Genomic DNA, 26667 nt, shown 5'->3' with positions numbered 1-26667 from the left:
ACTGAAGCTTTGAGAAACGTCAGAAGTATTGCATGAGGACGAATATAAAATCTCACGATTAACTGCGAGACTTGGTGCCTCCAAAATTTTGGCCGGTCTGAAGAGCGACATCCGATGGGGGGATCGACACTCGGAGATGCACGGGTCAAGGTAAAGACAGACACACTCGCTTTGGACACACACACACACACACACACACACACTGAAGAAGCACAGTTGACGTGATTGACAGAGCGACAGAAGTTTATTCGCACGTCTGACAGCCTCGTTTCCACTGGACTGAAAACAGCACTCTGACATCCTCACTCACGCTCATGTTTACCTGACAGGATGCTTTGCATGAGCTGCGCACTTAACCAGCCGAATTAATCTGTACACAGACAGTTTCGAGACGCTATGCTCAGAAAACTACCCCATGTGCTGACTTAATGTGCAGGCTGTCCTCTTGTTGTGTTGTGGATTGCACCATGATGCCAGGGTAGGGGCGTAATCTCATGCGCACTTTGTAAAAAATAATATCACGCTCAGTGATGCGCTGGAGGTGAGGCTGCTAATGCAGAGGCAGGCTGAGGAGGATGCGGGGGCAGGCGCTCTGCAGTTTGACTGACATGCTCGCTGTTATTAAGCGGAGGCACGTTAATAAAGTGCTGTCAGGCTGACACATTCATGAACAGATGGAACAGGTAGCCAAACGTGTAAGATGCCATAAGGAGAACCATTGGAAATCCCAAAGTCCCACAGCTTTTCACAGTGAGTAACAAAAACACAAAACTGGAGGTTTAGTCATACTTAATGGGAGTTTCCTGTGACTTCAGTGTGATATCTTTCAGGGCATCAAGCTATTTCTGGTTCCTTTTTTTTATTATCTTGAAATCAGTAATGCTAAGAAAAACGCAGTAACTGTGTAACACAAACTACATGCAATAATTACGACTGTAGCAGCTCAAAACAACAACAAAAAGCGAAACCTCAATAAATCTATTAGAGGGAATAAAGTATAAAGCATATGACAAAGAAAATCAAGTTTGGTCCTTTAGAGCAGGGGTTCCCAAAGTGGGGGTTGGGACCCCCTGGGGGGTCACAAGACACAAATGGGGGGGTCGTGAGTTGTCTTCTAGAATGTTGTTTTTTTAAAGTTATCTAAAATAATGCATTTAACCCATTATAGTCAAAAATATCGAAAAAATAGAAGCTAACCTTGAAATACAACCTTGAAAATAGAAAATAAGATAAGATAAGATAAGATAAGATAAGATAAGATATTACTTTATTGATCCCCGGGGGGGAAATTCAGTTGTTACAGCAACCCAGACATAACTACAATCAAGAAGAAATTACAATAAGTAAAATAAAATAAAATAAAATAAAATAAAGATAAAAATACAATTTAGATATATACAATGTTACAAATGGAATTTAGATTAAACAGCAGTAATTACAGGCAGTATTAAAAAATTTCAGTAGTGACAGGTTGACATGGTGTGATTATAGTTGGTAGTGACAGATTAAGCAATAAATAAATAAAAATAATATGGGTATGTAGTATGATCGTGAGTTGTAGTTGACAATAATAATGTAATATAACATGATATAATATAGCAAGATAATTATATAATATTATATATTATGCATTTTAATGCCAGCAGCAGTCAAGAGAGCCAGTACGGGATGAGCTGATGAAATCGGGATGAGATGATGAGTTCTGGATGAGATGATGAGTTTGGGATGAGATGATGAGTTCGGGATGAGATGATGAGTTTTGGATGAGATGATGAGTTCGGGATGAGATGATGAGCTTTGGATGAGATGATGAGTTCAGGATGAGATGATGAATTCGGGATGAGATGATGAGTTCGGGATGAGATGATGAGAAAATGTGATTTTCTGCCATTCTTTTTGCCAGACTTGACAGTCATCTGGCAAAAAGATACCTATATGACATGCTCTTATAGGTAGGTTAATTTTCTGCAGACCAGCTAAATGAAGCCACATTAAAACACTATGAGAGACAGTGGGTGTCGCAAGTCTTTGGCACTTGTAATTTGGGGGTTGCGGGATGAAAAGATTGGGAACCCCCGCTTTAGTGGAGGGTTTTTCCTTATTCAAATATGTTTTATGGAGGTCATAGAATGTGATTGAGTGCTTAAAAAATAAATTGCCTTGACATAGATATCCCCAGATATTAGCAGATCTCTATTGTATTTGAATCACCGCAGTCAAGGTTATTAATAATCCTTAACAGGAGGTCTGGATCAGCTTCTTTGTAATGTAGAAGTAAAATACAAGTAAATGTATTGTATTGTAGCTGGGGTATCAAACAGATCGGAAGAAGTAGATTAATAGAACATGAATGCACACAGATGGTGAGAAAGAGAAGTAGACAAAAACTCTGAGAACCAAGCCCCCCCCTGGCTAAGCCTACAGCAGCGTAACAGTGTGCTGTCCCAAAGCCAGAGCCAGAGCCAGCTAGAGTTTTATCAAAAAGAAAAAGAAGGGGTCCTGATAATTGAGGCGCCACCTCCCATACTACTATTGAAAACTTTAGGTACAAACAGGCCTGCATTTTGGACGTGTGATCTATTGAGTGCATGGAGCACTAAGCTCTTTAGATATGATGGTGCCTGACCATTAGAGAGTCACTAGTGAGGTACAAGAGATTTAAAATACTACCTAGAATTGTACAGTTTTATGATCGTATTGTATGATACATTTCTCTAGGCCATGTCAAAACGTACAGCGTAATGTCAAGTAAGGGAAAAGAAAGTGGTCTTTGAAATAAGTTTCCTGTTGGAGTCATTCTGATAAAGATCACTCCAGGAGGAACCTTAGTGTGGGAGACCGAAGCGAGGCAGCTGCATCATTAGAGCGTGTGTATAGGTATCAAGGGCTACATACAATGGCTAAAGCTTTTGTCCGAGTTAAGTGGCAGAACATTGTCAGTCTTAATACCCTCTTAGGCATGCTACAAGTTTAGCTAACTGATTGCTTAGTATCATTGGGTGTCATCTGCGTAACAATGAGAATTTATGAAGTGTTTCCTCATAATGGTTAATAATAGTTTGTTCTATCTTTATTATTGTTATTATTATTATAAGTATTAATTGATTATATTAAATAGTTCATGATAATTATATAATACAATGTAATTACTATTAATTATTATTAATTTATAATTAAAATACTATTTATAATGGTTTTCTAGGGCGAAGAATTGAAGGAAATTGAAGCGGCCCGAATTGCGAGCCCTGTGGAACTTCATTACTAAAGATAATGCTGAATGCTGATCATTTCGATCTGTCGTTCCAGAAAAAGTTTTGATTAAGCTAATGTTTTAGTGCACAAATTAGATTTTTTTTAATCAACAAGAGATCTGAGGATCCTTTGCATGCATTCGTTTAAATTAAATGCAACTACTAACTTCAAGCTTCAGTAATCACCACAATAAAAAAGTTATAGATATTGACTAAAATGACCATAAATGGGGCGCCATTTACTGCATGTCTTCCCTCACTCTCTACTCCCCACATTTCCTGTCTCTCTTCAGCTGTCCTAGCCAATAAAGGTGAAAAAAGCCCATATATATCTTTAAAATGACCATAAGTCATTTTAAAAGTGGGGATTAACAGAGAAATAACTCGAAACTCTCTTAATAAGATGATTTTTACTTCTTTCATGTAATATGTTTTGGATTTAAAGTTCACACATTGGATCTTGCTGCTGCAGATCACCTTATCAGAGTAGTGGACAAACTGATAAACTCACTGTGTGCTATTTGTCAAGGATCATGCAGCGAGTGTATCTTTGGCACATGTGTGATAGGCTTTTAATAAACAGGCTACAACAACAACTTAACGGAGCATCGCATGTTAGGGCAGTTTTAAAATAAGATAAAAGAGTGAGGCATCACAGCAAACAGAAAGTAAAACTGCTGCTGCTTGCCTGAAACCGTTTCACAGGAGACGAATGGTGAGATCTTGTCAGATACAGCAGCAGCTCAACCACGACATGATCAGCAGATAAACAGATTGAAACAAATATCTTAACAGTATTGTTCTGTATAAAGAACTGAGAGTAAGTTATTCACTAAGTTGAGTATAGAAATAGTTAGATGGTATAATGATTTAGGGGTGGTAGAGAATCCTGCTTATGTATGTGATCCCATCTCTTCAGAGTTAATAGATGTTACGTAGGGGGTGCTTTCAAGGGAGAGATTACTGCACAGGTTTCTATTATGGTGACATCTCTTGAGATAGCATGTGTGTGTAGTGCCAGCTTCACTTAGTGGGGCAGGGAAGCTGGTGGGAGGCAGCAGTTTGAGGGAATAATGCTGTGAGGGTGCAGAGATGGCATGTGCACAGTTTGACAATGCTACAGAGCTGAGTGAACCAAGAGGCAGGGTGTTCTCTGACTGACTAATTGTGTTTCAAATTGGGTCTTTTAGCGCACAATGGGGAATGGGATTGCTCTGAGCTCCCCACTGAAGCACCCAAGGATGAGAAAGTTGTCAGATTTGTAGGTCAGGCTGCAGGGGTTGTTGTTAGGCAGACTTGCTCACAGCTCCAGATGTGACCATAAGTTGTTGATGTTGGTCTGTTTATGATTGTGAGTCTGGCCTTTAAGTTTTTCCTGCCTATAACAACATTTTCTTTCCAGTTGTGCATTTTTTCCGACTTTCTCACTGTTACACAACTGTTTCATATGCAGATATTCTGTTCTGAGTTATGTCTCCTTTGTGTTTGAGTTTTCTTCATCTTCATCTACAGTTTGCTCCTTTACTCCCCTCTTTCTGTGTTCATTATCTTTGACATGTGGAGCTAAAATCTTAATTGATTTCACAGTGTTAGAGGGAATTGCATGAGTGTATCCTAGTCCCATCTGGAGCTTATCAGAGCCTGACCCGGTTTTGGTGAGCTACGTTAGCGTGTAGCTCCTCTGGGACCTGTCCCCTCCCTGTGCTGACAAAGGGAAGAAGGCCACAGCCGGCCTACCTATCCCAGCCTGACATACCCCGGCTTTACCTGAGTCTGATATCACCTCCTTCTGCCTCAAACTGTGCCTGCTCCAAAGAACCAAAAGTTGCTTACAGAACAGTTTCTCTCTCCTTACTCATTGTAGGTCACTTGGTCTTCCTTCCTCCATTTTGGAAAGAGCTTGCGGGGATATTTTGCCCTACAAAGAAATAATTGTCTTATCTCCCTAATTCCCAATTATTATGCACAGGCTTATTTAAGAAAAAGGATTAGATTTTCTCTCCTTTTTGGTGGCTGCACCAGCAAGCAGGGGATGAAATTTGAATGTGACACTCCTCTCCTCTGCTGCAGTGAGGCTGGGGTCCTACACATGGATGAACTGGGGGAGGAGAGAGAACAGTGAGGCTGTCATGTAAGCCGTCTCCTCTGGGGCCACCTCTCGGTGCGCACTGCTTCCTGCCTCAGGTAGAAACCTCAGTGTTTCTGCTGCTGAGGCGTCAGGCTGCTCTCCTCTCCTTTCCTCATCCTGCTGAGAAGACAACAGCTCCGCTCTCAAAGTACCAAAATGGAGAAGGTAAGGTGTTTGTTTTCAGCATTGTTTTTCTTTATCGTTAACAATTTCTTCAGCTTTGACACACAAAGTAATGAGAGGTTGTTTGTTTTTGTGCAGCAGTTTCTGAGTTTGCACTGTTGATTCCGTGATTGAACTCCTTCAGGGCACATGGGGCCTTTCCGTGCCGAGTTGGCATGCTTCTTATGTTTGTGTTGCTTTTCTCTCATCCGAAAAATACATGTTGGATATTAGGAATAGCCCTGGCATCGCCTTTGGGCAAGTAAGAGGGTTTGAAAACTGGATTTGGTCCCGAGGCGCTTATCACTGCTCCTAAATTGGCAGGAAGAGTGAAATGCAGAGGACAAATATCCTCTCAAGGATTAACGATGTATTAGTTAGATGAAAAAAGCTGTAAATCCCATCGTATTGCTTGTTCTAAACTGACTGCTCGTACTTGAAACAAAGAAAAAACACAAGAAGCTTTAATGCATTTGTTACAAAGTTGCCCAAATTGTTTTTGAACAGATTTTTATATCTTTCATATTTAACTTTTGTATCTTTAAAATATTAAAACAGTGAGAAAATGAAGTCAGTATGTAATAAATATTCACCCTGTAACAGGTGAGGTGTCATGAGAGCAATTTACAACTCTGTGGTTGAGCCCAGAGAGAAGAAGCAACACTAATGTCAGACATGTGCTCCGTTTATTACACGTTTCTGTGTGCATGTGAAAATGAGAGCGTTCACCGGATACATATAAGAACACTTTTCTTCTTGTGTCTCTTTTAGAGCTGCTCAGAGTGCTCTGAGCCAACACTAGCACAAAGCCTGTGTACACTCTGCAACAAGTGGTTGTGTTACCAGTGCACAGATGTGCACCAGCATCAGAGAGCTTCCTCCACCTCCCAGTACACAGACATGCACCAACAACAGAGGCCCACTGCCCCCCAGTGTCCTGACCTGCACCAGAGAGGGTCCAGCTCCCTGCCTCCCACTGGACAAGGTAAGTTTCTGACATTTCAAGACTTAGTTGCCTCCAGTTCAGATGTACTGCAACAGATAATCAATAGGGCCTCATAGTTTCTCTTTCTGTGTTACCTCAAATCCTGTTTTGATTTCTGTGTTTTCCCTCTGCTGCACTGTTTGCTTGTTAATCATGCCTCAGTAGGAACCATGGCAATGAATAATTCATGTCAGGGGCAATGGCTGATAATAGTTCCTGGAGATCCCTGTGTTTTATTACACCTCTCATTAACACGTGTCCCAGATTCTAAAGTGCTCCTATGATATCATTTTTGCTAATATTAGCGCGTTTCTATTTAAAGAGCCTGAAGTAAGCCTTGCAGCTTTGTTGCCAGCTGCCTTTGCAGGTGTGCATTGCACAAGTTGTCAAATCATAACAAGCTCGTTGGTCCTGAACACCTTGGTTGTGATGAGGGGAGTGTTTCTGTTTGGCTTGAACACTTGTGAGAAAATGTGTGAGTGCGCTGACAGACAGGATGTGGTCAGTAAATGCACACAGGGTGATGCTCAGCGTTCCACCACAAAGATCTGTGATGATCTGCAGGCAGGAGGAGGTTGGCTGAGGTAAGCCGGCCAGCAGAGAGCAGCAGGGCTGCGTTCATTAGCCTTATCCTGCTATTGTTAGATAGACGTATAGTGGGCCAACTGTTTCTTCTGTGACCTATTTAGAAATGTGTGAAGGATATTTTTGAGTGTGTATCAAAGAGGGTTTGGACAGGACTGAAAAAACTGTTCGCTTATATCTTTTGTCACTCAGCACACTTCAACTCTCATTGCAACCTCAGCTTAGGGATCGATTCTCACACATTTGTACTATCACTCTGTGCAGAGACAGACCTGTATTAATCATGCATACCAGTGTTACTCACCACAGTTTACTTTAGCACTATTTAAAAGTTTCACAGCATGCTTTTACTGTAAAAAGGTTTGACAACCTGGTGCAATTTGCAGAAAAACACAAAAGAGAAAACTTGAAGATTTAATGTCCTTGCACTCTTGGCAGTCTCACAATAGAATCAAGTCTGTAACACTGTGCCAAAAATATAATGCATTGGTATAGTAATTGAAAATTCTCCTTTTTTGCAGTCTCTGCAAATGACTACCAATGTAGTGGGTGTTAAAGTCATATTTTTTCATTCTCAGGAGATATGTTCATTCTTCAAGGCTTAGAAGTTGATACTTCTCTCATGTCCATAAAGTTAACTTGAAAGAAGTTAGGAGCCAGTTAGCTTAGATAGCATTAAGCCTGAACACATGGAAATAGCTAGTTTGGCGTTGTCTAAATGTAACCATTTGCACCTCCACAGCTCACTACCATGTAGTTTTCCACACAGTGTGTATAAAAGACTAAGCGAGAAATTGAAGACACTTATTTTTGCACAAAATTGAAGTGCCAGAATCAGCACTTCAGTGACCAAGTGAAATATTACACCAAAGTACCTTCATTTGTATCACACTCAAACTATACACAACTTTTGAAATGATGCAAGTTTAGATGGATGGATGCACAAAAAGATTCATCCATCCATCATCTTGAGCGCTTATCCTGTTCGGGGTTGCGGGGGCTGGAGCCTATCCTAGCTGACGTTGGGCAAAAAAGATTGTTAAAATAAATATGTGTGATGTTGAATGCCTCTCAAGTGTCTAACCCACTTATTGTATTCAAATTATTGGCTCTTCTTAAGAGTTCTTAAGAGTCCCCAAAAGTGAGCGTCAGTGCTTGTTCTCTTCAAACTTTCTACACTACATGTTCATCCCTGTGGCCCTCCTCGTACCATGAATGTGAACTGCTTTTGCAAATTTTTGCTGATGCTCCACGCTCTCTCCCCTCTCACCTCCCTCCGTCTGTCTTTCAGGCCCAGGGTCGTATCCTTGTCCCCTCCTCATGTGCCACTCTCACAGACAGGAGCCCTTGGAGCTGTTTTGTGAGTCATGTGACCTTCTGTGCTGTAGCAGCTGTCACCTGTCCTCCCACAAAACCCACAGGTCAGTCCTCAGACACACAGCACAAGGACACTGCAGAGGAGGGCTAACCGCAGGTTAAAAACTTCCTCTGAGCAACGACTCTCTTTAACTGCCTTGTCACTTTTATCATGTGTATTTGCATACAGTATCCTTGGCCCGCCTAATACCTATTAAGTATTCATACCCTTTTGTTTTGTGTGATGTTTCAGCACAGTAGCTGCCTCTAAGGTCACCTGCATAATGCCTCGTCCCTGGGGAAAACAAATTTAATTCTGGTGCTCTTTCTGCCCAGAGAATAAATTAGTCAACTTACTGTCTGGTGGTTGTTCTGATCTCTTCTGTTGTTCAGGGTGGTGCAAATCGGGAAGGCCCTCCAGGACCAGCAGTGGCTGTTTGAGAGCCTGATGGTGCAGGTAGAGGAGAAGAGGTCTGCAGTGGAGAACAATGCCAAACAGATAGAGGACAGGTTGGTTTGGACTCACAAAGACACAAAACCACACTCTGAAGTCTGTGCAACTTCTCTGGTTAATAATTCAACAAAATGAAATATAGCAGGCTAATGCATAAATTAATGTCTGCTTTCTTCTTCTACATTTGGGATTTTTCTGCCTGGACTGATGCATTTATTTTCTCCTCTCTGTCTCGGTAGACTTCATGGAGTAAAGATTGCACACAGGAAGGCAGAGAACCAGATTAAAATGGCAAAGATGATTATGATGAACGAGCTTAACAAACGAGCTACCCTATTAATAGAGCAACTGGAGGTAATTACTTTCTCTCTTTTTCTCCTCTTCTTATCATTCAGCCAGCTGTGAATCTACATGCAAAGATTCCGTAACCGCCGTGATATAATCAGTTTTGAAAGCAGGCAAACGAGAACCCATAATAATCTGTCAGAGCTGCTTAAGCTAAAATCTATGGGACCAGATCTGTCAAAAAAAAAGGAGCCATTGATTTAACCCACAGACCAGACATGACTCTCTGTGAACTCTTACTTACATGTTGTAAACTGCTTCTTTACAGAAAATCTCAGAAGACTTCCAGCAGCGTTTGGAGGACCAGCTGCAGGGGGCAATAGAGACGTGTGGCCAGCTGGACCATGTTCAGAAGTTCATCACCTGGGCCAAGACCCATGACTGCAGAGGCCCGGTGCTCTTCAGCAGAGCTCTGGTACGTTTCATTGTAACACACACACAAAAACACACGCAAATACACAAGATGTAGGCATCTATTAGAGAAAAGAGGGGTTTTAACAAAAGATAAGTTGTGTGTTTCTGGAACCTGATCCCTTTAAAGTAAAGATATCTCAGCCTCAATTTGTTTTTGATGTTATTTTGGGGAATTTATTGGATGGGATAGTTGAAGAGAGACAAGAAATGTTGGTAGTAGAGAGCAGGGATTGCATGCAAGGACTGAAGCAACTGGTGCACACTTTAACTGCTTAGCCAAACTGGTGCCCCTTAGCTTTAATGTCTACATCAATTTTATAAATCTCCTCTAATCACTGTAAATTTATGGAAGCGTTAGACTAAATCACTCCACACTCTTTCAGCCAGGGATTCACCTATTGGATACTGATTAGTCCAAACTGACAGCTGAATTAGGAATCGTGACAACGGGCTGAGTTAAACTGTGCAGCCATTTTTCTTGATGAGAAACGGAGGGTGCTTAAGTGTCGGCTGTTTGGAGATATTTCACACCTGCAATGCCAACTACTTAGACGGCTGAAAAGACCGAAAGACCTGCACCTCCCACACTCTTTCTTCCAAAGGGAAAGGATAGTTTTATGCCTGATGTTGTCCAAAAATGTAAAAATGGATGATCTCAGCTTTTATACAGAGTCACATACAGCTCAGTTGACAAACATCATCCCTGAATCCCAAACATGTCATCAGGAATATAAAAGTCAGACAAACCAAGATGTGTCTTTTTGGTTAACATTCTCTGTCTGTTGCATTCAAGGCTATTCCCGTCTCTATATTCAAAACAGCTAAATGACATCTGTGTTGGTTCATATCTTCTAGTGTAGACCAGTATGGGATATAGATGTCACTGAAACATGGTTTCAAGCAATTTGGCTATTTTAAGGATTTGTCTTGTCATTGTTCTTCCAGCATCTTTTACTGTGCACTGCTTTTTTGTAATGCTGTTTCTGTTGTTGACATTGTTTTCAAACTATGTCTTGACTAATCTCTTCTTTCAGATTTCACTCCAGATGCAGCAACTGGTTGAGCCATCCCTCCACTCAGAACCCTGGAGTCCTGTCAAGATCAAATTCAACTGGGATGCAAGTTACTGGACCAAACAGATATCTTCTTTAGGTAAAATTTATATAAATGATCCAAGATAGTTATTCAACTTTTTGTTCTCTGTTCTTAGTTCTTAGATTCTTAGTCCTGACAAAAGTTATTTACTTTTTGATTGTATATTTTTATCATGGGGATCAAGCTAATCTGTTTCCACCTGTATTCATTTATTGATTTATCTATCCTCTGCAAAAGGAGCCACAATCTCATTCTGACAAAATGTCTCCATTGCTCCACAGGTCAGCTAAATGTTGAAGGGGGAAACTGCACTTATCCTCAGGGCCTGACCTGCTCCAGTATCCTCAGGCCTCAGCCCCTCACCTGCATGACTCTGCCGTCTGTGTGTCACAGAGGACGAGAGCCGGGCTGTGGGTACCAGGCCTGTTGTGAGCCCCAGATGTGTTGTCTTCACGGCATCCCCTCACAGCCAGACTTATCCAGTCTGGACAAAAGCCAGCTGGAAGCCACTCTGTATAACTCCAGCTGTGTTCAACCTGCCCTTATCTCCTCCCTGCACCAGAGCCAGCAGCTTCAGAGGTGCTGGGAACCAGACAGCTCCACGCAGTGTCCTCCTCCCTCATCACCTGTCCCAATCATTGGAAACATCCAGCTCAACTGCAATCGAGGATCTGCATCCCAGCCACAAGCCTCTCTGTCTCAGTCCCAGTCAAAGTCTTACCTTTATCACCAACACCAGAGAGAAGTCCTTCAGGACAGCCAGAATCTGCAAAGTGCAGACCACAGCAGGCCGGGCCAGTGTCAGAGAAGGCTGTCGACTAGCACGACTCAGCAGCAGGATCCCAGCCACGCAGCTGCAGACAGAGATGTGATGACTGAAGAGAGCTGGGAGGAGAGATGCAGAGTGGAGGAGGATGTTGGAGGAACGGCTGGTGTTGAAAGCAGAGAGCTGCTGGATGAAGAGCTGCAGGAGGACAGGAGGGAGCAGAGTCCCGTCCAACAGCAGCTTCATGTTCATCCAGAGCTGAGGAAAGAATCGCAGAGGAACAGACCAGCACTGACGCTCAGAGACAACAGAGATGCCAGGGTGAGAGAAGTTAACAATCCCTCTGATTATGTGTTCGAAAGCTTTGGCATCAGTAGATTCGCACATAAATAACAGCAAAACTCACTTGGCTTTGAATCAATGTAATTAAGAACCCATAAATGAAAGTGGAAAACATTCAGAAAAAATAAATTGACAGCTAATTGTTGAGCGACAGTTAATCTCACCAAAGCCTCCACTCAATAGCTCTTTTATTTTTTTTATTCAGCCAGGACAAAACCTCATTGAGATTAAAATTCTCTTATACAAAAGTGTCCTGGCCAAGATTAGCTGCAGCACGTTCCAAAAAAAGTTAGAGAAAGTCAAAGCATCTACAAGTTGATGCATCTTCCTTCAACGACCTCAATCTACTTTTAAAAACATTAAGAGACAACAGCTCACTCAGACCCAAATTCTCCTGCAGCAAAGGAGACTGCAACGTACCTTAAAGTCCTTTTCCCCCACTTTAAGACGCACTCAGGGGACAAAGAGCAAAAATAAGTTCTTAGACTGGGTCACAGAACGAAGACTATAGCTTCCAGTATTTTTCAAATTGATAAAATGACATAAACAAGAGGGAAGCAAATTAAAAATCTCCTCATGAATAAGGACATGTGAGTGAATTAGTTTATGGTAGACAATGCAGGCCAGCCAACTGGAGCATACAGGGAGCTGAGATGAATTTGTGACTTAAGATTTGTTGTGAACCTCAAAGCTTCGTGGTAAACAGTATCCAGAGAGTGAAGGCATTGAGATGCTGCATGCGTATATATAAAAAATCACCATAATCAATTAGGTATAAAAGTAGCAGCAACAAGTCCTTTCTTTGCAGCAAAAGAAAGCATGACTTTAACTTCAACTTCTTTACAAGTTGTTAAATGTGAAGCTTAAAAAAGATTGCTTCATGGATTACATCACATCACCCTGAGACAGTAATAGATGTCAGGTTCACTGGCATTGTTTTTGAGTTTTTAAACATCATGAACTTTGTTTTGTCAGGATTCAAGATCATTTTAAGTCATGAAAGGTGTCTTGTAGAGTATCAAAAGCGTCTTATGAGTGAGCCTGATACTCCGTTGGAGTGGAGCAGCAAATAACTGTATCATCTGCATATAACTGAAAATTTGTGTAGGGAACTTTATGACCAATACTACTGATTTAAATTGTAAATAACAGTGGTCCAGGGGAACACCATTTATTAAACCAATGGACAGATTGTTCCGATAGTCAAATACTGAGTAGTCTCTGTTTCATAAATATACAGTCTACAGTGTCAAAAGGGAAGGTACTTTATTAATCCCCATGGGGGAATTCAATTTTCCCTTTTTTTTGGATCATGCTCCATACACACATAGTTTGATATACATACAATCATGCACAAACATGCTATGAACATGCACTTAGGAGAGATGTCGGAGTGTGGAGGCTGCCAATTAAAAGGGCCACACAGTGCTCATTATTATCCAAGGACTCAATAAAATCACAGACTACCTTATAGCTGCTTCAAATTAAACAAAATACTTGAGGCTGATTTGACCTCGAGTAACCCTAATATGTAAACGATAATTAGCATTAGCACTAAAGTATTAAAAATTATGTATAAACTAATTATTAGGTCATTAATTCTATAAAAGTTAAAGGCACTGTGAGGAACTTTCTTGTGTTGATCTTGGTGACCCCCTAAAGTCCTGAACATAGACACTTTCAGGTGTGAGCTGAACATCAACTCAGCTTTTTTCAACCTGAACACATGCACTGAAATCCAGTATGACAAAATATCAAATCTTGTTGCTGAACATCTAATTTTACAATGTAAGTCATGAAGAGGCATCATTATAAGAGCAATGCTTTTTCACAATCAGTTAAAAACTCCTCACAGTGTCTTAATATCAACACATCTAAAAGTTTGACACGACACTTGTAACGGAAGGATAAATATTACGTTACATAAACCTAGTCTAAAACACCTCTGTTTATATTGCAATGAGTTCTATCATCTGATAGTTGTTGTAAAGCAACATGGCAAGTTGAGGCTGGGAATTTAAGAAGTCTGTGTATTTGCTGCTGTGAGATCAAAGCGAGTTGTGTGTGGTGTGAAAGCCGGGCGCCACAGTCTTCGGTTTTTTATTTCACACGTGGTTCTGCCTAGTTTCTATAACATTAAACTATTTTGAACCCAACTCGCAACTCATGACATGGTTAACCGCCCGGGGCTTTCTTTCGCCTCTCAGAAACCACAAGTTATTGGTCAGCATCAGTTTTATTTCCTCTGAAGCACAGGTGTTCAGAACACTAACACAGACTAACACAAAGAACAGAACAAAAGCGACAAAACTGAAAACAAAAATTGTTTACTCTTTATGTGATGATATTCAAGTCAGTCCAAAAGTCAGGAATGTTAACATAAAGTTAATTTAAACTGTATTAATCTAAAATGCTAAAGTGTCAAATTTGAGGCAGCACTCAGTTTTATGTATTATCTCCAAAAAACTAAAAATAAAGGAGCACTTTACTTTAATGCCAGAGTGATCACTTCCCACAGTTGACAGCTCGCCTGAAAACAGATGGTGCAACACAAATCTGCTTGAGCTTTTATGAAGAAAGGATGATGAGAAAACAAAGAGCTGCTTTGACAATTAAAGCTCTGAGCTGCATCCCAAAACCAGGAGAGTCCTGTTCTTCATAATCACACTTGATGCCAGAGGTTTGAGCAGCCACATAATCACCTCTCTGAAATGTCTCAACGCGCACGCTTACAAGCACAAAGATGTATTATATTTGCATTTTCAAGTCACAGCATCTGAAAACGACATAAAACCACTTGGGTGCAGTCGTTTATGTACTTAACCTGTCATTAATGAGTCACTGAGGGAATAGAGGGAGCTGCCAGTTTGACTTCAGTTCTGGTTCACACTTTGAGATAAATTCCTACACCCCCTCCTCGTCATTCCACAGAGGAGGATTATAGTCTATTTTTCTTCCTCAGTCTGAATCCTATGTACCTCTCCCAAGGGGTATGGATCAGGTAAGTGTTTTAATCGCATGATACTTAGGAGCATGTACGCTGTGTGGCCTGAAAATGGATGATAGTGTGCTCAAAAAAAAAGGGGAAAAGGAAAGGAAAGGAAAAAAAGAGGTGTTAAAGAAAGGTGCTAAATTATTTTTAAGGCGTTCTGTTTACATCAGCTGAAGAGACAGCAGAGGTGTGCAAAGGAGCTTTTTTAGACATTTGCTTTAGCTTAATTGTCATATATGAAAGATACGGAGTGGTAAAGACTGATTCACTGTTATTGTTTAATCCAGTCGTCCTTATCTTCAAAAATGCTGCAGCCTAATGTCATACTTACAATATCCCAGGGCCCACCAAGACCTTCATTCACACAGGTCTTATCTATACATGACACCAAAAGAGGTATCTCCCAATATTTTCATCTTGAAAACGAAAAAAAAAAAAGAATTGTGAAAGAGGGCCTACAGCTGTGCTGTATAGATAAATAATCAATGTATTTCCACATCCGGGTGCATCCAGGGGGTGGCCAGGGGTGTCATGCCCCACCTTGAAATCGGATTGGCCTCCAAATTCTAAACTATGACTGTGTTGCAGAAGTCTTCTTGTTGCTTCCTCTGCATTTTTATGTTCAACATTTCCTTTTGTCAATACTTGAAATTGAGATTTTGGAAATTCAACTTATTTATTTAAGCTCAGGAGATTTCAATGTTGCAATTCTAGGTTTTTGGGGGTTTTTTTAAGTTACATTTTTGGCCTTTTTTACCTTTATTTTATAGGACAGCTGAAGAGAGACAGGAAATGTGGGGAGTAGAGAGAGGGAAAGATATGCAGGAAATGGTTGACTAGCTGGGAATCGAACCGGCGACCCCTGCAACGAGGACTGTAGCCTCTTCATGCGGGGCGTTTAGACCGCTAGGCCACCAGCGCCTCAACTCTAGGTTTTTTTAAAAGTTAAAAAACATAAGAACCCAGGACTATAAAACTATTCAGATACTTAAATGTAAGAAGTTAATGTGAGCACATAATCCATGCCACCCCTGCATAACTCAGTACCTCAGTCAGGCTTGTTCTGCCCCTGATACATGTTACAATTGGTCATAAAATAAGTGCAACTATTAAACTATTAGTCAACCAACCAATCATTGAATCAGTCAGTTTCTTGTTACAGTGCACCAAAACACTTCCCAAAAGGAGCAGGTCCAGACTGTACACTGTGTTATGTTATCTAGGCAGGCCCAACAGTAATCCACTATGAGCAAGCAATTGCCAATGTAAGTAATATTGGCATTTTATCACAGCAGGGCATTTGTTTCATTCCTTAAATAGTGATTTTAAAAAGACTACTTTAAATAATGGACCTGCTATTGTAAGTCGTCCTCCTGTTGGCTGTTCTTTTCAATTTGAACCTGTGTCTATATCTGAGGTCTGTAGTGCACTAAAAAAGTTGGACTCCAAAAAATCCGCTGGTCCTGATAGTTTGGATCCATTCTTTCTAAAGCTGGCTGCTGATGTCATTGCTGAGCCTCTAACCTGTATTTTTAATCTAAGCCTCAGGATAAACAAACTTCCTAAAGTTTGGAAATCCGTGTTTGTCCTCTCACTGCTAAAAGGAGGCGAACCCTCCATCGTGAATAATTACAGACCTATCTCTAAATTATGTATTCTGGCGAAAGTATTTGAAAAATTGGTTTGTGATCAACTGAAGGAATTTTTAGAATCAAACAGCACTTTAAACCCCCTTCAGTCAGGTTTTAGAAAGCTGCATAGCACTGCTACTGCTGCCATGATAGTTCTTAATGATGTATTTGAGGCATTGGACTCTAAAGGTTTTGTGTTGCTCTGTTCATTGACCTATCCAAGGCATTTGACACTGTAGATCACAGTCTCCTGTTAGATGTTCTCTTGAAGAATGGCATCTCCAAACAGGCTGCCTCTTGGTTTGCCGATTATTAGTAAGTAGGACACAATGTGTTCAGATGGCTGGAGTTAGTTCTGCCTCTCTTGAGGTCACAAAAGGCATACCTCAAGGTTCAGTCTTAGGACCCATTCTGTTCTCAATCTACATCAATGATCTGTGTGCAAACTTGCCAAATGCCCCATACCATCTTTATGCAGATGACTCTGTAATTTACTGCTGTTCACACTCGATTGCACAGGCTTTTAAATTCTTGCAATCCGCCTTTGATGCAGTGCAAAATCAACTGGAAACATTGAAAATGGTTTTAAATGCGGAAAAATCCAAACGAATTCTTTTTTCAAATGCATCTTTTCCCTCGGAGGATATCCCCTCAATTAGAACTGTCCAGGGTAAAACTTTAGAGCTGGTCACCAGTTACAAGTACCTGGGACTAATTATTGATGGGGACCTTTCATTCAAAGTGCATGTCAAAAACCTGATCTCTAAATTAAGGGTGAAGCTCGGTATCTATTACAGAAACAAGTCATGTATCTCCCTTAGAGCTCGGAAGCTCCTGATGTCAGCTACTTTCTTGCCTGTACTTGATTATGGCGATGTTGTGTATATGTGTGCTTCATCCAGCTGCCTTCAGACCTTGGTTCCGGTCTACCACTGTGCTCTGAGGTTTATCACTGGTTGTAGCCGCCTCACCCACCACTGCGAACTGTATGCTAAAGCTGGCATGCCTTCCTTAAATGTAAGGAGATATACACACTGGATGACTCTGGTTTATAAGGCTCTTCTTGGCTTGGCTCCTACTTATTTATGCACTTTTCTCCAGAGAACTGGAAGCCGTTATGCCCTACGATCAAATGACATTTTGCATCTTTCTACTCCTCGTGTTCGAACTGAAACGGGAAAAAAGCATTCAGTTTCTCTGCCCCCTCTGCTTGGAATGCCCTCCAATCTGAACTGAAACTGTCAGCATTTGTTTCATTGGAAGCTTTCCGCTCTATCTTAAGAAAAGGACAACGGAAATCCTTCAAGCAGTGCCTGTTTTCTTAAATTGTTACTGTAAAATAACTTCTGCACTTTATTTTATCAAATTGCTTGTATTTTATATTTCAATGTTTGTTGTCGTTGTTATCTGTCTGTTTTGTTTACTATGACGTATGTTGCTGCCTCCCTTGGCCAGGTCACCCTTGTGAAAGAGGTCTCGATCTCAATGGGTCTTTTATCTGGTTAAATAAAGGTTAAATAAATAAAATAAAGGACAAGCTTCCTATCAATAGTCAGAAACCTTGGAAGGCCATACTCATAGGTGAACCATCTGCTGCGACTGAAAACTGAGATCAGAGAAACAGTGTTTTCCACGTTGGCCCACCTGCAGAAACATCAACGCCCACACTTTAGAATCACTGGTTTAATCAAAGGACCACACTACATGCATGATAGTGGATTTACATATGGTAATAAGTGTTGTAACTGACCCTTTTATCAGTTACACAATAACAGTGACATATGCAGCTGTGTGGACCCTTCCCTGCTTGCAAGGACTGAATCATTTTGAATAAATACTGAATGATCTGAATAATGTTTTTGTTCACACACATGCACACAGCTCACTTTCTGTTGTTAACGACATGAACAGCAGCTTGTAACCATGCTTACTTGTGTATATGTGTGTGTGTGTGTGTGTGTGTGTTCCTAGCAGAGATCCACATCCCTGGAGGTGTCAGTGACAGCCCATGAGCGTGTATCTGACATGCAGAACAGCAGACTCAGCCCTAGTTTGGTGTGCACGAGGAGAAAGAGACGCTCCCAAAGCATCCCTGCAGAACTGGCAGCCCCATCCGGCAGCCCTTACTCTGAAAGGCCCACAGGAAGCACTCACAGCCCAGAGGCAGAAGCTGCAAATAAGGTAACCCTGCATCTGAATGTAATCACACATGAAGGGAAGTGGAGCTCAGCTGTCAGATTGAATAGCAGTGACACTATTGTGTTGCAGTTTTCTCCTGTGTGATGCAGGTCCCCTGAAAAATGATTGAATCAGTTTGATTTAAGTCTCTAATAAACAATTATTTTATTTAATTATTCAACTGCTGACTACATACTTACAATATATGTATTGTATATTTGTATATTGCATTGAAATATTTACAATATATTGGTCCAAAATGATCTATAGCAGAAGAGCAGAGAAATGAAGGGTCTTCTTGTTTACGTCAGAAGGAAGCAGTGGTGCTTTTGTTTTGAAACCGATATACTGGTCAATGATCGTCATTTCAATCAATCAATCAATCAAGCTTTATTTATATAGCACCTTTCATACAAATCAAATGCAAGTGCTTTACAGCGATTGAAAACAGGAAAGAAGCAGAAATAAAATTATGGCAAGACATTTAAAAAAACAAAGATGGATTTTCAAATAGAGGCTAATGCACACCAACAACAATAAAATATGTGTAATTAAAATAAGGTAAAGCCTACAATTAATATTAAGAATATAAATAGTTAAAATAGATACATTTCAAAAGGGTAAGGATAACAGTTGAAAATAAAATTAAGGCTTAAAATATCAATAAAACTGAGTAGATAAATACAAATAAATAATTGAATGAATAAAAATAAAATAAAAATAGAATAAGATAAACAGTTGAAATTAATAAAATAATCAAGCAACATTTAAATCAATATAAAAGTAAAAAGTAAGCAAAAAAATTGTAAATCCCTACGTAAAAGCTAGACTGAATAAATACGTTTTAGTTTACGTTTAAAACTCTCAATATCTCTGTCAGCTCCCCCCAGATCCTCCGGCAGGCTGTTCCATCGTCTCGGAGCGTCATAGCTGAAAGCAGAGTCACTGAAAGTTTATGTTCTCCTGGGAGGAACAGCTAAAAGAGAGGAGCCGGAAGATCTGAAAAGCCTTCCTGGTGCAACATTAAAACCATCTCTGATATGTAGTCTGGTGCGAGGCCATGCAGTGCCTTAAAAACTAGTCAAATAATTTTAAAATCAACATAAAAAGAAACAGGCAGCCAGTGTAAAGATTTTAAAATAGGCGTAATGTGTGCTCTCCTTCTGGTCTTCGTTAAAATTCTTGCTGCTGCATTTTGTATTAAGTGTGTTCTTTGGAAGACCAGAAAGGAGAGCATTACAGTAGTCTAGCCTGCTGGTTATAAAAGCGTTCATTAGTCTCTCTGTGTTGCCCAGAGAGAGAAACGGGCTCACTCTAGAAAAGTTCTTTAAGTGATAAAAAGCTGTTTTGGTGATTAAATTAAATTGTGGTTTAAAATTAAAATCAGAGTCAAATAAAACACCAAGGTTTCTTGCTTCTTGGCTTGGGTTAAGTCCATGAACATTTAGTGTGGAGGCCAGTTTCTCTCTCTAAGCCTTTGAGCCGATAACAAGTACGTCTGTTTTGTCCTGGTTGAGCTGTAAGAAAGTTGCGTGACATCCAGGTGACATTTTACCAAATGTGCTTATGACCACAAATGGTGGTTTCAACGCAGAGATCGGCATTCATCAGTCTAGACGTGAGTGGAGGTTACGCTCAAATCCCACACACAGGCGATGCATTTCTAGGCTACGTTACATTACGTGTGACAAAATGACCACAGTTGGAGTTAATTCAAAACATTATGTAGGTTATCAAGTCTGCAGTTTGGGAGTTTTTTAATGGTGATCTTGGTGAGAATTTTTTTAAAAACCTGAATGTAAAGAATTAAATATATTTCAGGCATATAAAAGTTACGTAACACAGTTGAAAAAATTAAGGTCTAAAGATATGTATAAAGTAAATGTTTAAACTTCTGCTGGAGCTCAGTTTTCCACATCCACACTGTTGACTTCTGCAGTGATTCCCTTCCAGACGGGGTATTTTTGACTCCCTTTAATGCCACTTTTCAATCTGCCAAACAAAACAGATTTATGTCTCTACCTCTGCTGCTATGGTGTTGATCCTTTCTCAGATCAGTTTCTCTTTTGTGCCATAATGCGTCCCCCTATTTCATATAGTCCAGCGTATAGGCCAGCTGAACCGTGAATATTCAGGGGCGTAATATTTTAATGATGATTGTTTCAATCGCCACATTTATCAACACCTGATCATGTGTACACTGTGATCGGCCCAGATATGCTAGTTTCATAGATCACATGTGAACCATCTTGTACGCTGATTCCTGCTCCCATATCTGTGCTGGTTTCTCCACCAGATTGATAAATGAGGGTCAGTGTGAGTGCTACTGCATCATGAATTATTGCTGTCTTTTGTTCCTCCAGAAGGGGCTGTGTGAAGTTTAATGAATTGCATCATAAAATAATGTCTCTTATATCATGGCAGTTTGGGATTTAAATTAGTGGGAACGAAGAAATGTGGAGGATTGCAGAAGATTTGACCTTTCATGACCTCTGCAGCCTCGAGGCAAACTCTGAGGCTAGCAGTTAAACAAGCAGCTACAAGCAGGATACACCTGTATCTCACCAGATCTCCAAAGGTGTTGAGTTGCATGGTGGGTAATGTAGGCAGACAGTTTTAAACAAACAGAAAAAGGAAAAAAATGAATCAACTCTGAGTCTCTGCTTTGAATTCAGTAGTTCCAGATATTAATGCTAGTGATGTTTTTGATGATAAAGGGATTGATGCGAATGATGACACTGAGGTTAATAAGAATTCTGAATGATTATTGACGTTGATGCTGTTTCTGTGGTCGATGATGATTTTGATAAATATTCTTTTATGTGTTTATTTGCAGTATGCCAGCGTGGACCCCAAACAGAGGAGGGCTTCAGACGGGGTGCTCTGTGTCGTCAAAGAATCTTCCTCTGAGATGCCTCACTATAGACGCCACCGGTCTCCCCTACTATCCTACAAGACTGAGCCAGGTGCTGGATTACACTCTGTCATCATGCTACTACCTCCTCTTTTAACTTTATTAACACGTGCCTTCCCTATTTCTCTTTTTTAGAACAATTTTTCACATATGTAAATGAGGAGATTGATTTTGAGGCCAAGGAGAAGTGCAGGGTGTCAAGAAACAACCACAACAGGTGTGTAAAAGCTGTCCATTCAAAAATGTGTCCCTGCAGATATCACAAAATCTGATATGATACACGTTAGTTACCATACTTTGTTCTCCTTACAGTAACAGAGACGTTCAGAAGGACTCAGGAAGGCCAAAGGTCCCAGTAGTTTGTCTGGAGCGTCTCAAAATTCTTGTGTCTCAACTCCCCCCACATGGACGACGGCAGAGTGACCCTTTACCTGCCAGCGGGATGGGAAAGAGCGACACTCTGTCCCGGCAGAGTACCTGGCATGATGCAGCACCGGAAGTATGTCATATTTCTGTGCACTAAGAAAGAAAATGTCTTAAAAAATAATACAAATAATATATATAAGTGGTGAAGTAAACTCGTTTTTATGTGGAAGCTTTTCTGAGATGATAGTGTGACTTTTAAGCTTTGTTTTATACCTTTTATATTTCAACAGAAGTAAAAGAACTGACAGGATATTTTAATTTGAAAAAATTAAAACAGCAAACTATTTTGTTCTGTGCAAAACTCAGATTTTAGTTGTTATAAAATAATAACATTTGATCCCTTTTTGGAAAGTTTTGAACCTCAGTACTTGTTCAATCAACCAAAGTGTCTCTTTTGCAAATTATGGTGAACTTTACTTTATACATGGTCTACAGTTTGTCATTGTTTGATGTGGATTTGGACTGATAGCTGATTCTCTCTTTTCTCATCCTAATTAGTCGAGCGCACATCAGACCACCAGTGAGTTTGACAGCCACGGGCGAATCAGCTCTCGTAAAACCACCACCCTGCCGTCTACTGACCCAAAATATGTGGCACAGAGTTACACCACTCTGGATCTGGACTCTGACTCTGATCCCAGATCAGTCTCAGAGGATGCAGTGTTTTCTTGGGAGGATCCAGAACAGCAGCAAGACTCAGATCCATCACAAGAATCTGACCCAAATGCAGAGTCTTCTTCTGAAGCTGAAGAGAAGTCTGCGGCTGTAGGAGAGATTGGGCTCTGTGGTGAAGCAGATATTGCAGAAGATTCTGAGCCAAGTTTGGAATATGAAGTGGATCCAGGATCAGAGGATGGACAACAGCTGGATGCTGATACAGAATCAGGCGATGGTGGAACAGAGTCAGACGTCCAGCCTGAGTGCGATCCCCAGTTTCAGACAGAGACCGACTCTGAAGTAGCTTCTGATCAGCCTCCAGACTCGCAGGGCTCTGTGGAGTCTGAGCTCGACTTAGACTCTGACCCTGAACTGACAACGGATGACCCACAGCCTCTCCGCTCTGACCTGGAAGAGGACTCACACTTCAGTCCCACACAGAGGCCGCTTCTGATGGCAAACCCTCCTGCTCAAAGAGGCGCAGAGGACGTCGAGCCGGACCAGGACAGTGCAGCGATGGAGAGTGAGGACTTCTGTGCCGTGTGTCTGATTGGAGGAGACCTGCTGTGCTGCGACCGCTGTCCTAAAGTCTTCCATCTGTCCTGCCACATCCCGTCCCTGCTCAGCTTCCCCTCGTAAGCTTCTTATACTTTACACATTCAACATTACCCTGTAGTTGTTCATAACCTGATGGGGACTTGTGTCTGGCTCAGAGGTGACTGGGTGTGCAGCCTGTGCAGAGACATCATGCAGCCGGAGGTGGAGTACGACTGTGAGAACGCAAGAACATCTGGAGAACACTCAACAGCACTCGGACTCCCTGAATGTGATCAGAGAGTAAGTGATTTCAGAAACTGCACATTCCAAATGATGAATGTTTTGTTTGAATGTGGTTTGACTATTTTCTATGAATATACACATTAAATATGTTTGCAGAAATGTGAGCGGCTGACTCTTCTGATCCTCAGTAACATCCTCAGTGCTCCCTTTCACGAGCCCGTCAGTCCACTGGTGAGTGATCTCACATTTCTCGATGTCTAGTTTCAGTGAAGGCCAACTCAGAGTTTTGAGTACTGTTCACATGCAGTTATTCTCACTATAAATATCATTTCTTTCTTCTTAAGGTATGACAAACAAGTTTACTTCATTACTTTTAAGTAAAATATGACATAGTCATGTTGATAGTTTAAATATTGAAGTATTGATAAAGTATTGAAGACATACTATACAGTAAAAGTGCATGTGCCATCTGTTGTTGCAGTAATTCTTGGTGTATATGTAGCTTATAATTAATGGCTAGATTTATAAGCTCCTCCTCCTCACCTACAAATCCCTGCATGCCCTCGCCCCCAATACCTGGCTGACCTCCTCCAGCAACACACTCCATCCTGGGTCTCCTCTCCATCCCCCAGACTAAGCTGCGGACCTTTGGAGACAGAGCATTCAGTGTGGCAAGCCCCAATTTGTGGAACTCTCTCCCTCCCAACATCCGCAGCGCCCCAACCCTGGACAGTTTTAAGAAAGCAGTCAAAACGCACCTTTTCCTCAAGGCCTCTCCTTGTTAGATATGCCCACCTACCCCCCAGACCCCCTACCTGACCCTGTGAAGCGACCTTGGGTTTCTTGAAAGGCGCTATATAAATATCAGTTATTATTATTATTATTATTATTATTATTATTATTATTATTAGAATGCACCTGCATTATAATGAGTATTCATAAAGCACAAAAATGAGGCACCAAAGAACATTACAAGACAGAGCTACTTACAGAGCATCTCTAAGACTGATGCTTAATCTTCTCCCTCTTGAGTCTGACTGTAAAGTTTTAACTGTGCATCACTGATCCATCATTTTCTGAGCATTTTTAACTTTAGGGGAATGTAGGATTCTGTGATTTAGATCCACAACCATGTGCCCCCATTATTACAGTAATAAACAAAGAAACCTGTGGAACATTTATGTAGAGCATTACAAATACTGAGAGAGTTAAAAGGAAATTACTCTGGAATGAGTACAGGCAATTAAGAGGCAGGATTGTATCTCAATATGTTTCTTTACATCCTGGTTGATTATATCTGTTCATGCAGGCTCGTCATTACTACCAGATCATTAAGAGGCCCATGGACCTGTCTGTGATCAGGGCCAAACTCAACAAGAGGAACACTCGACATTATAACTCAGCGGACCAGTTTGTCACTGATGTTTATCTCATGTTCCGCAACTGTGCAAAGTTCAATTATGTAAGTTGAACATGTTTAATTTATTTACACATTTGATGGTATTTAAAATCATATGTGGACAAAATTACTAAACCGATCTGATAAAAATACCCTTTCTCTCTCTGACCTCAGCCTGACTCTGAGGTGGCCCAAGCAGGCCGCAGCCTTGAGTCATTCTTCACCTCCAGGCTGCAAGAAGTTTTCCCAGACAGTGTTTTCCCCGGGGCAGAGGCGGACTCTGACAGTGATGAGTACGATGAGGCCTACAGGACCGCTGATGGCGGTTTCCCCTGGCCAGAGAGGAGGGAGCAGTGCCACAGGAAGAGGAAGAGGAGACACTCTCTCAAGTCAAGGAGAAATAACTTCTAACCAGAGGTGAACCCAGTTCAACCGTGAACACGATTATGCTGTATTTGTGTGTAATTATGCTGTTTATTGTTTAGCAGCCTGCGGGGCTGAAACAGTGTTTCCATGCTGTAATCTGAAAATAGGCCTAATTAGCGGTTTGCAATAATGTCACAGTGCTGCCACCTGATGGCAGCTGAACATATTGACACAGTAGTTCAAATATTTGACATGTTGTAGCAATTAATATCCCTGCATACTTCAACTGATAGGATGAAGAGTGTAAAAGAATAATTAAAAAACTCAGTCACATTCGTTCTTCATGAAACAAAACCAGCAGTTTGTTGGGACTTCTGCAGGAAGCTGCATCACATCATATTCAAACACTGATTATTTACTCCTCATGCACTTGGAATGACCCACTGTATTTTCATTCAGGACTCGCTATGTTACACACCTGCTGTTATATGCTATACTGTACATAAAGAATGCTGAAATTGTATGTTCATCCATCTTACTTAGCATCTTTATTAAGTGGATTACTTTAGGTGATTAATGTAGCGCTCATATATTTACAGCACTTTGGAACTTTCAGATTGGTAAATTCTGTATTTACCATGTTTGTAAATGATATTATACATTTATTTTACTATATTTGTCATATTACTTATGAAATGTTTGCAGGTGTTTATCATAAGGTTGATTATTGATGTGATTATGTGTCCAAGTAGCTTCTTTTGGTAAAGAACTGATGATTTATAATCTTTGCTTTGTTGACTGAATGATTCAGAATGTGAATGAAAGAAGGAAGTATAACCAGTGCGAGCGCTCAAAGGGTTATACGTTTTTCAATTTTCGGTAAGGATTTAATATTCAGATCAAACGATACAGCTAAATATTGCATTTAATGATCATTGAGGTTTGTGTCTACTTGCTGTATGCTCTCTGTCTCACCTTAGTTTGAGCTCAATTTTGTACTCTCCTGTTTTCTCACTATCTCAGGCTTGATAAGAGTGTAAGCTACTGATATCGTAATGATGATTATAAGATGTAGAGCCAAACTGAAATATGTCATTTTATAATATCTGCTGTTGTAGAGCATTTCTTGTTTTTTAATGTTCTTGACTTGCTTCCTGCAGCCTAAGGTAGAGTTTACTTGACATTTAGAGTAAGTACTGCACAAAATGATTGTCTGTGCACTCCTTGATCATTGTCAAGAGTAGTGAATATACAGTATATGTAATGTTACTTCCTGCTAAATCAATAGATGTAACAATACTTCCTCTCGTATGAGAGAGAGATGACATTTACTGTTATTGTTACTGTTTTAGGCAAGCAGCCTCATTCTTTATCTCATTTTTTACTGTAACAGTCAAAGATAAACATGCACATGTATGAATATCAATAAAATGCATTCTGG

At 40.6% G+C, this 26667-nt stretch overlaps 1 protein-coding gene across 3 annotated transcripts; it reads left to right on the top strand.

Annotated features, from left to right (window-relative positions):
• Positions 1-26667, top strand: trim66 (tripartite motif containing 66). 3 transcript variants are annotated; one of them, XM_034680245.1, is made up of 18 exons: positions 1-150; positions 5322-5544; positions 6313-6526; positions 8403-8532; positions 8861-8977; positions 9161-9275; positions 9535-9681; positions 10715-10832; positions 11057-11862; positions 18481-18687; positions 21521-21650; positions 21734-21815; positions 21911-22097; positions 22523-23316; positions 23395-23518; positions 23618-23692; positions 24771-24923; positions 25035-26667. In XM_034680245.1, the coding sequence occupies exons 2-18, from the start codon at positions 5536-5538 to the stop codon at positions 25269-25271; spliced, it is 3645 nt and encodes a 1214-aa protein (XP_034536136.1). In that variant the 5' UTR covers positions 1-150; positions 5322-5535; the 3' UTR covers positions 25272-26667. The 3 variants fall into 3 exon arrangements, with proteins under 3 accessions (XP_034536136.1, XP_034536135.1, XP_034536134.1); XM_034680244.1 differs by lacking the exon at positions 1-150 and adding an exon at positions 163-750; XM_034680243.1 differs by lacking the exon at positions 1-150 and having other exon boundaries at positions 5426-5544; positions 18478-18687.

This window comes from Notolabrus celidotus, chromosome 3 (assembly GCF_009762535.1).
Source record: "Notolabrus celidotus isolate fNotCel1 chromosome 3, fNotCel1.pri, whole genome shotgun sequence".
Lineage (NCBI taxonomy): Eukaryota > Metazoa > Chordata > Actinopteri > Labriformes > Labridae > Notolabrus > Notolabrus celidotus.
Note: the sequence above shows the minus strand (reverse complement) of the source record. Positions and strands in the feature narration are given on the sequence as shown.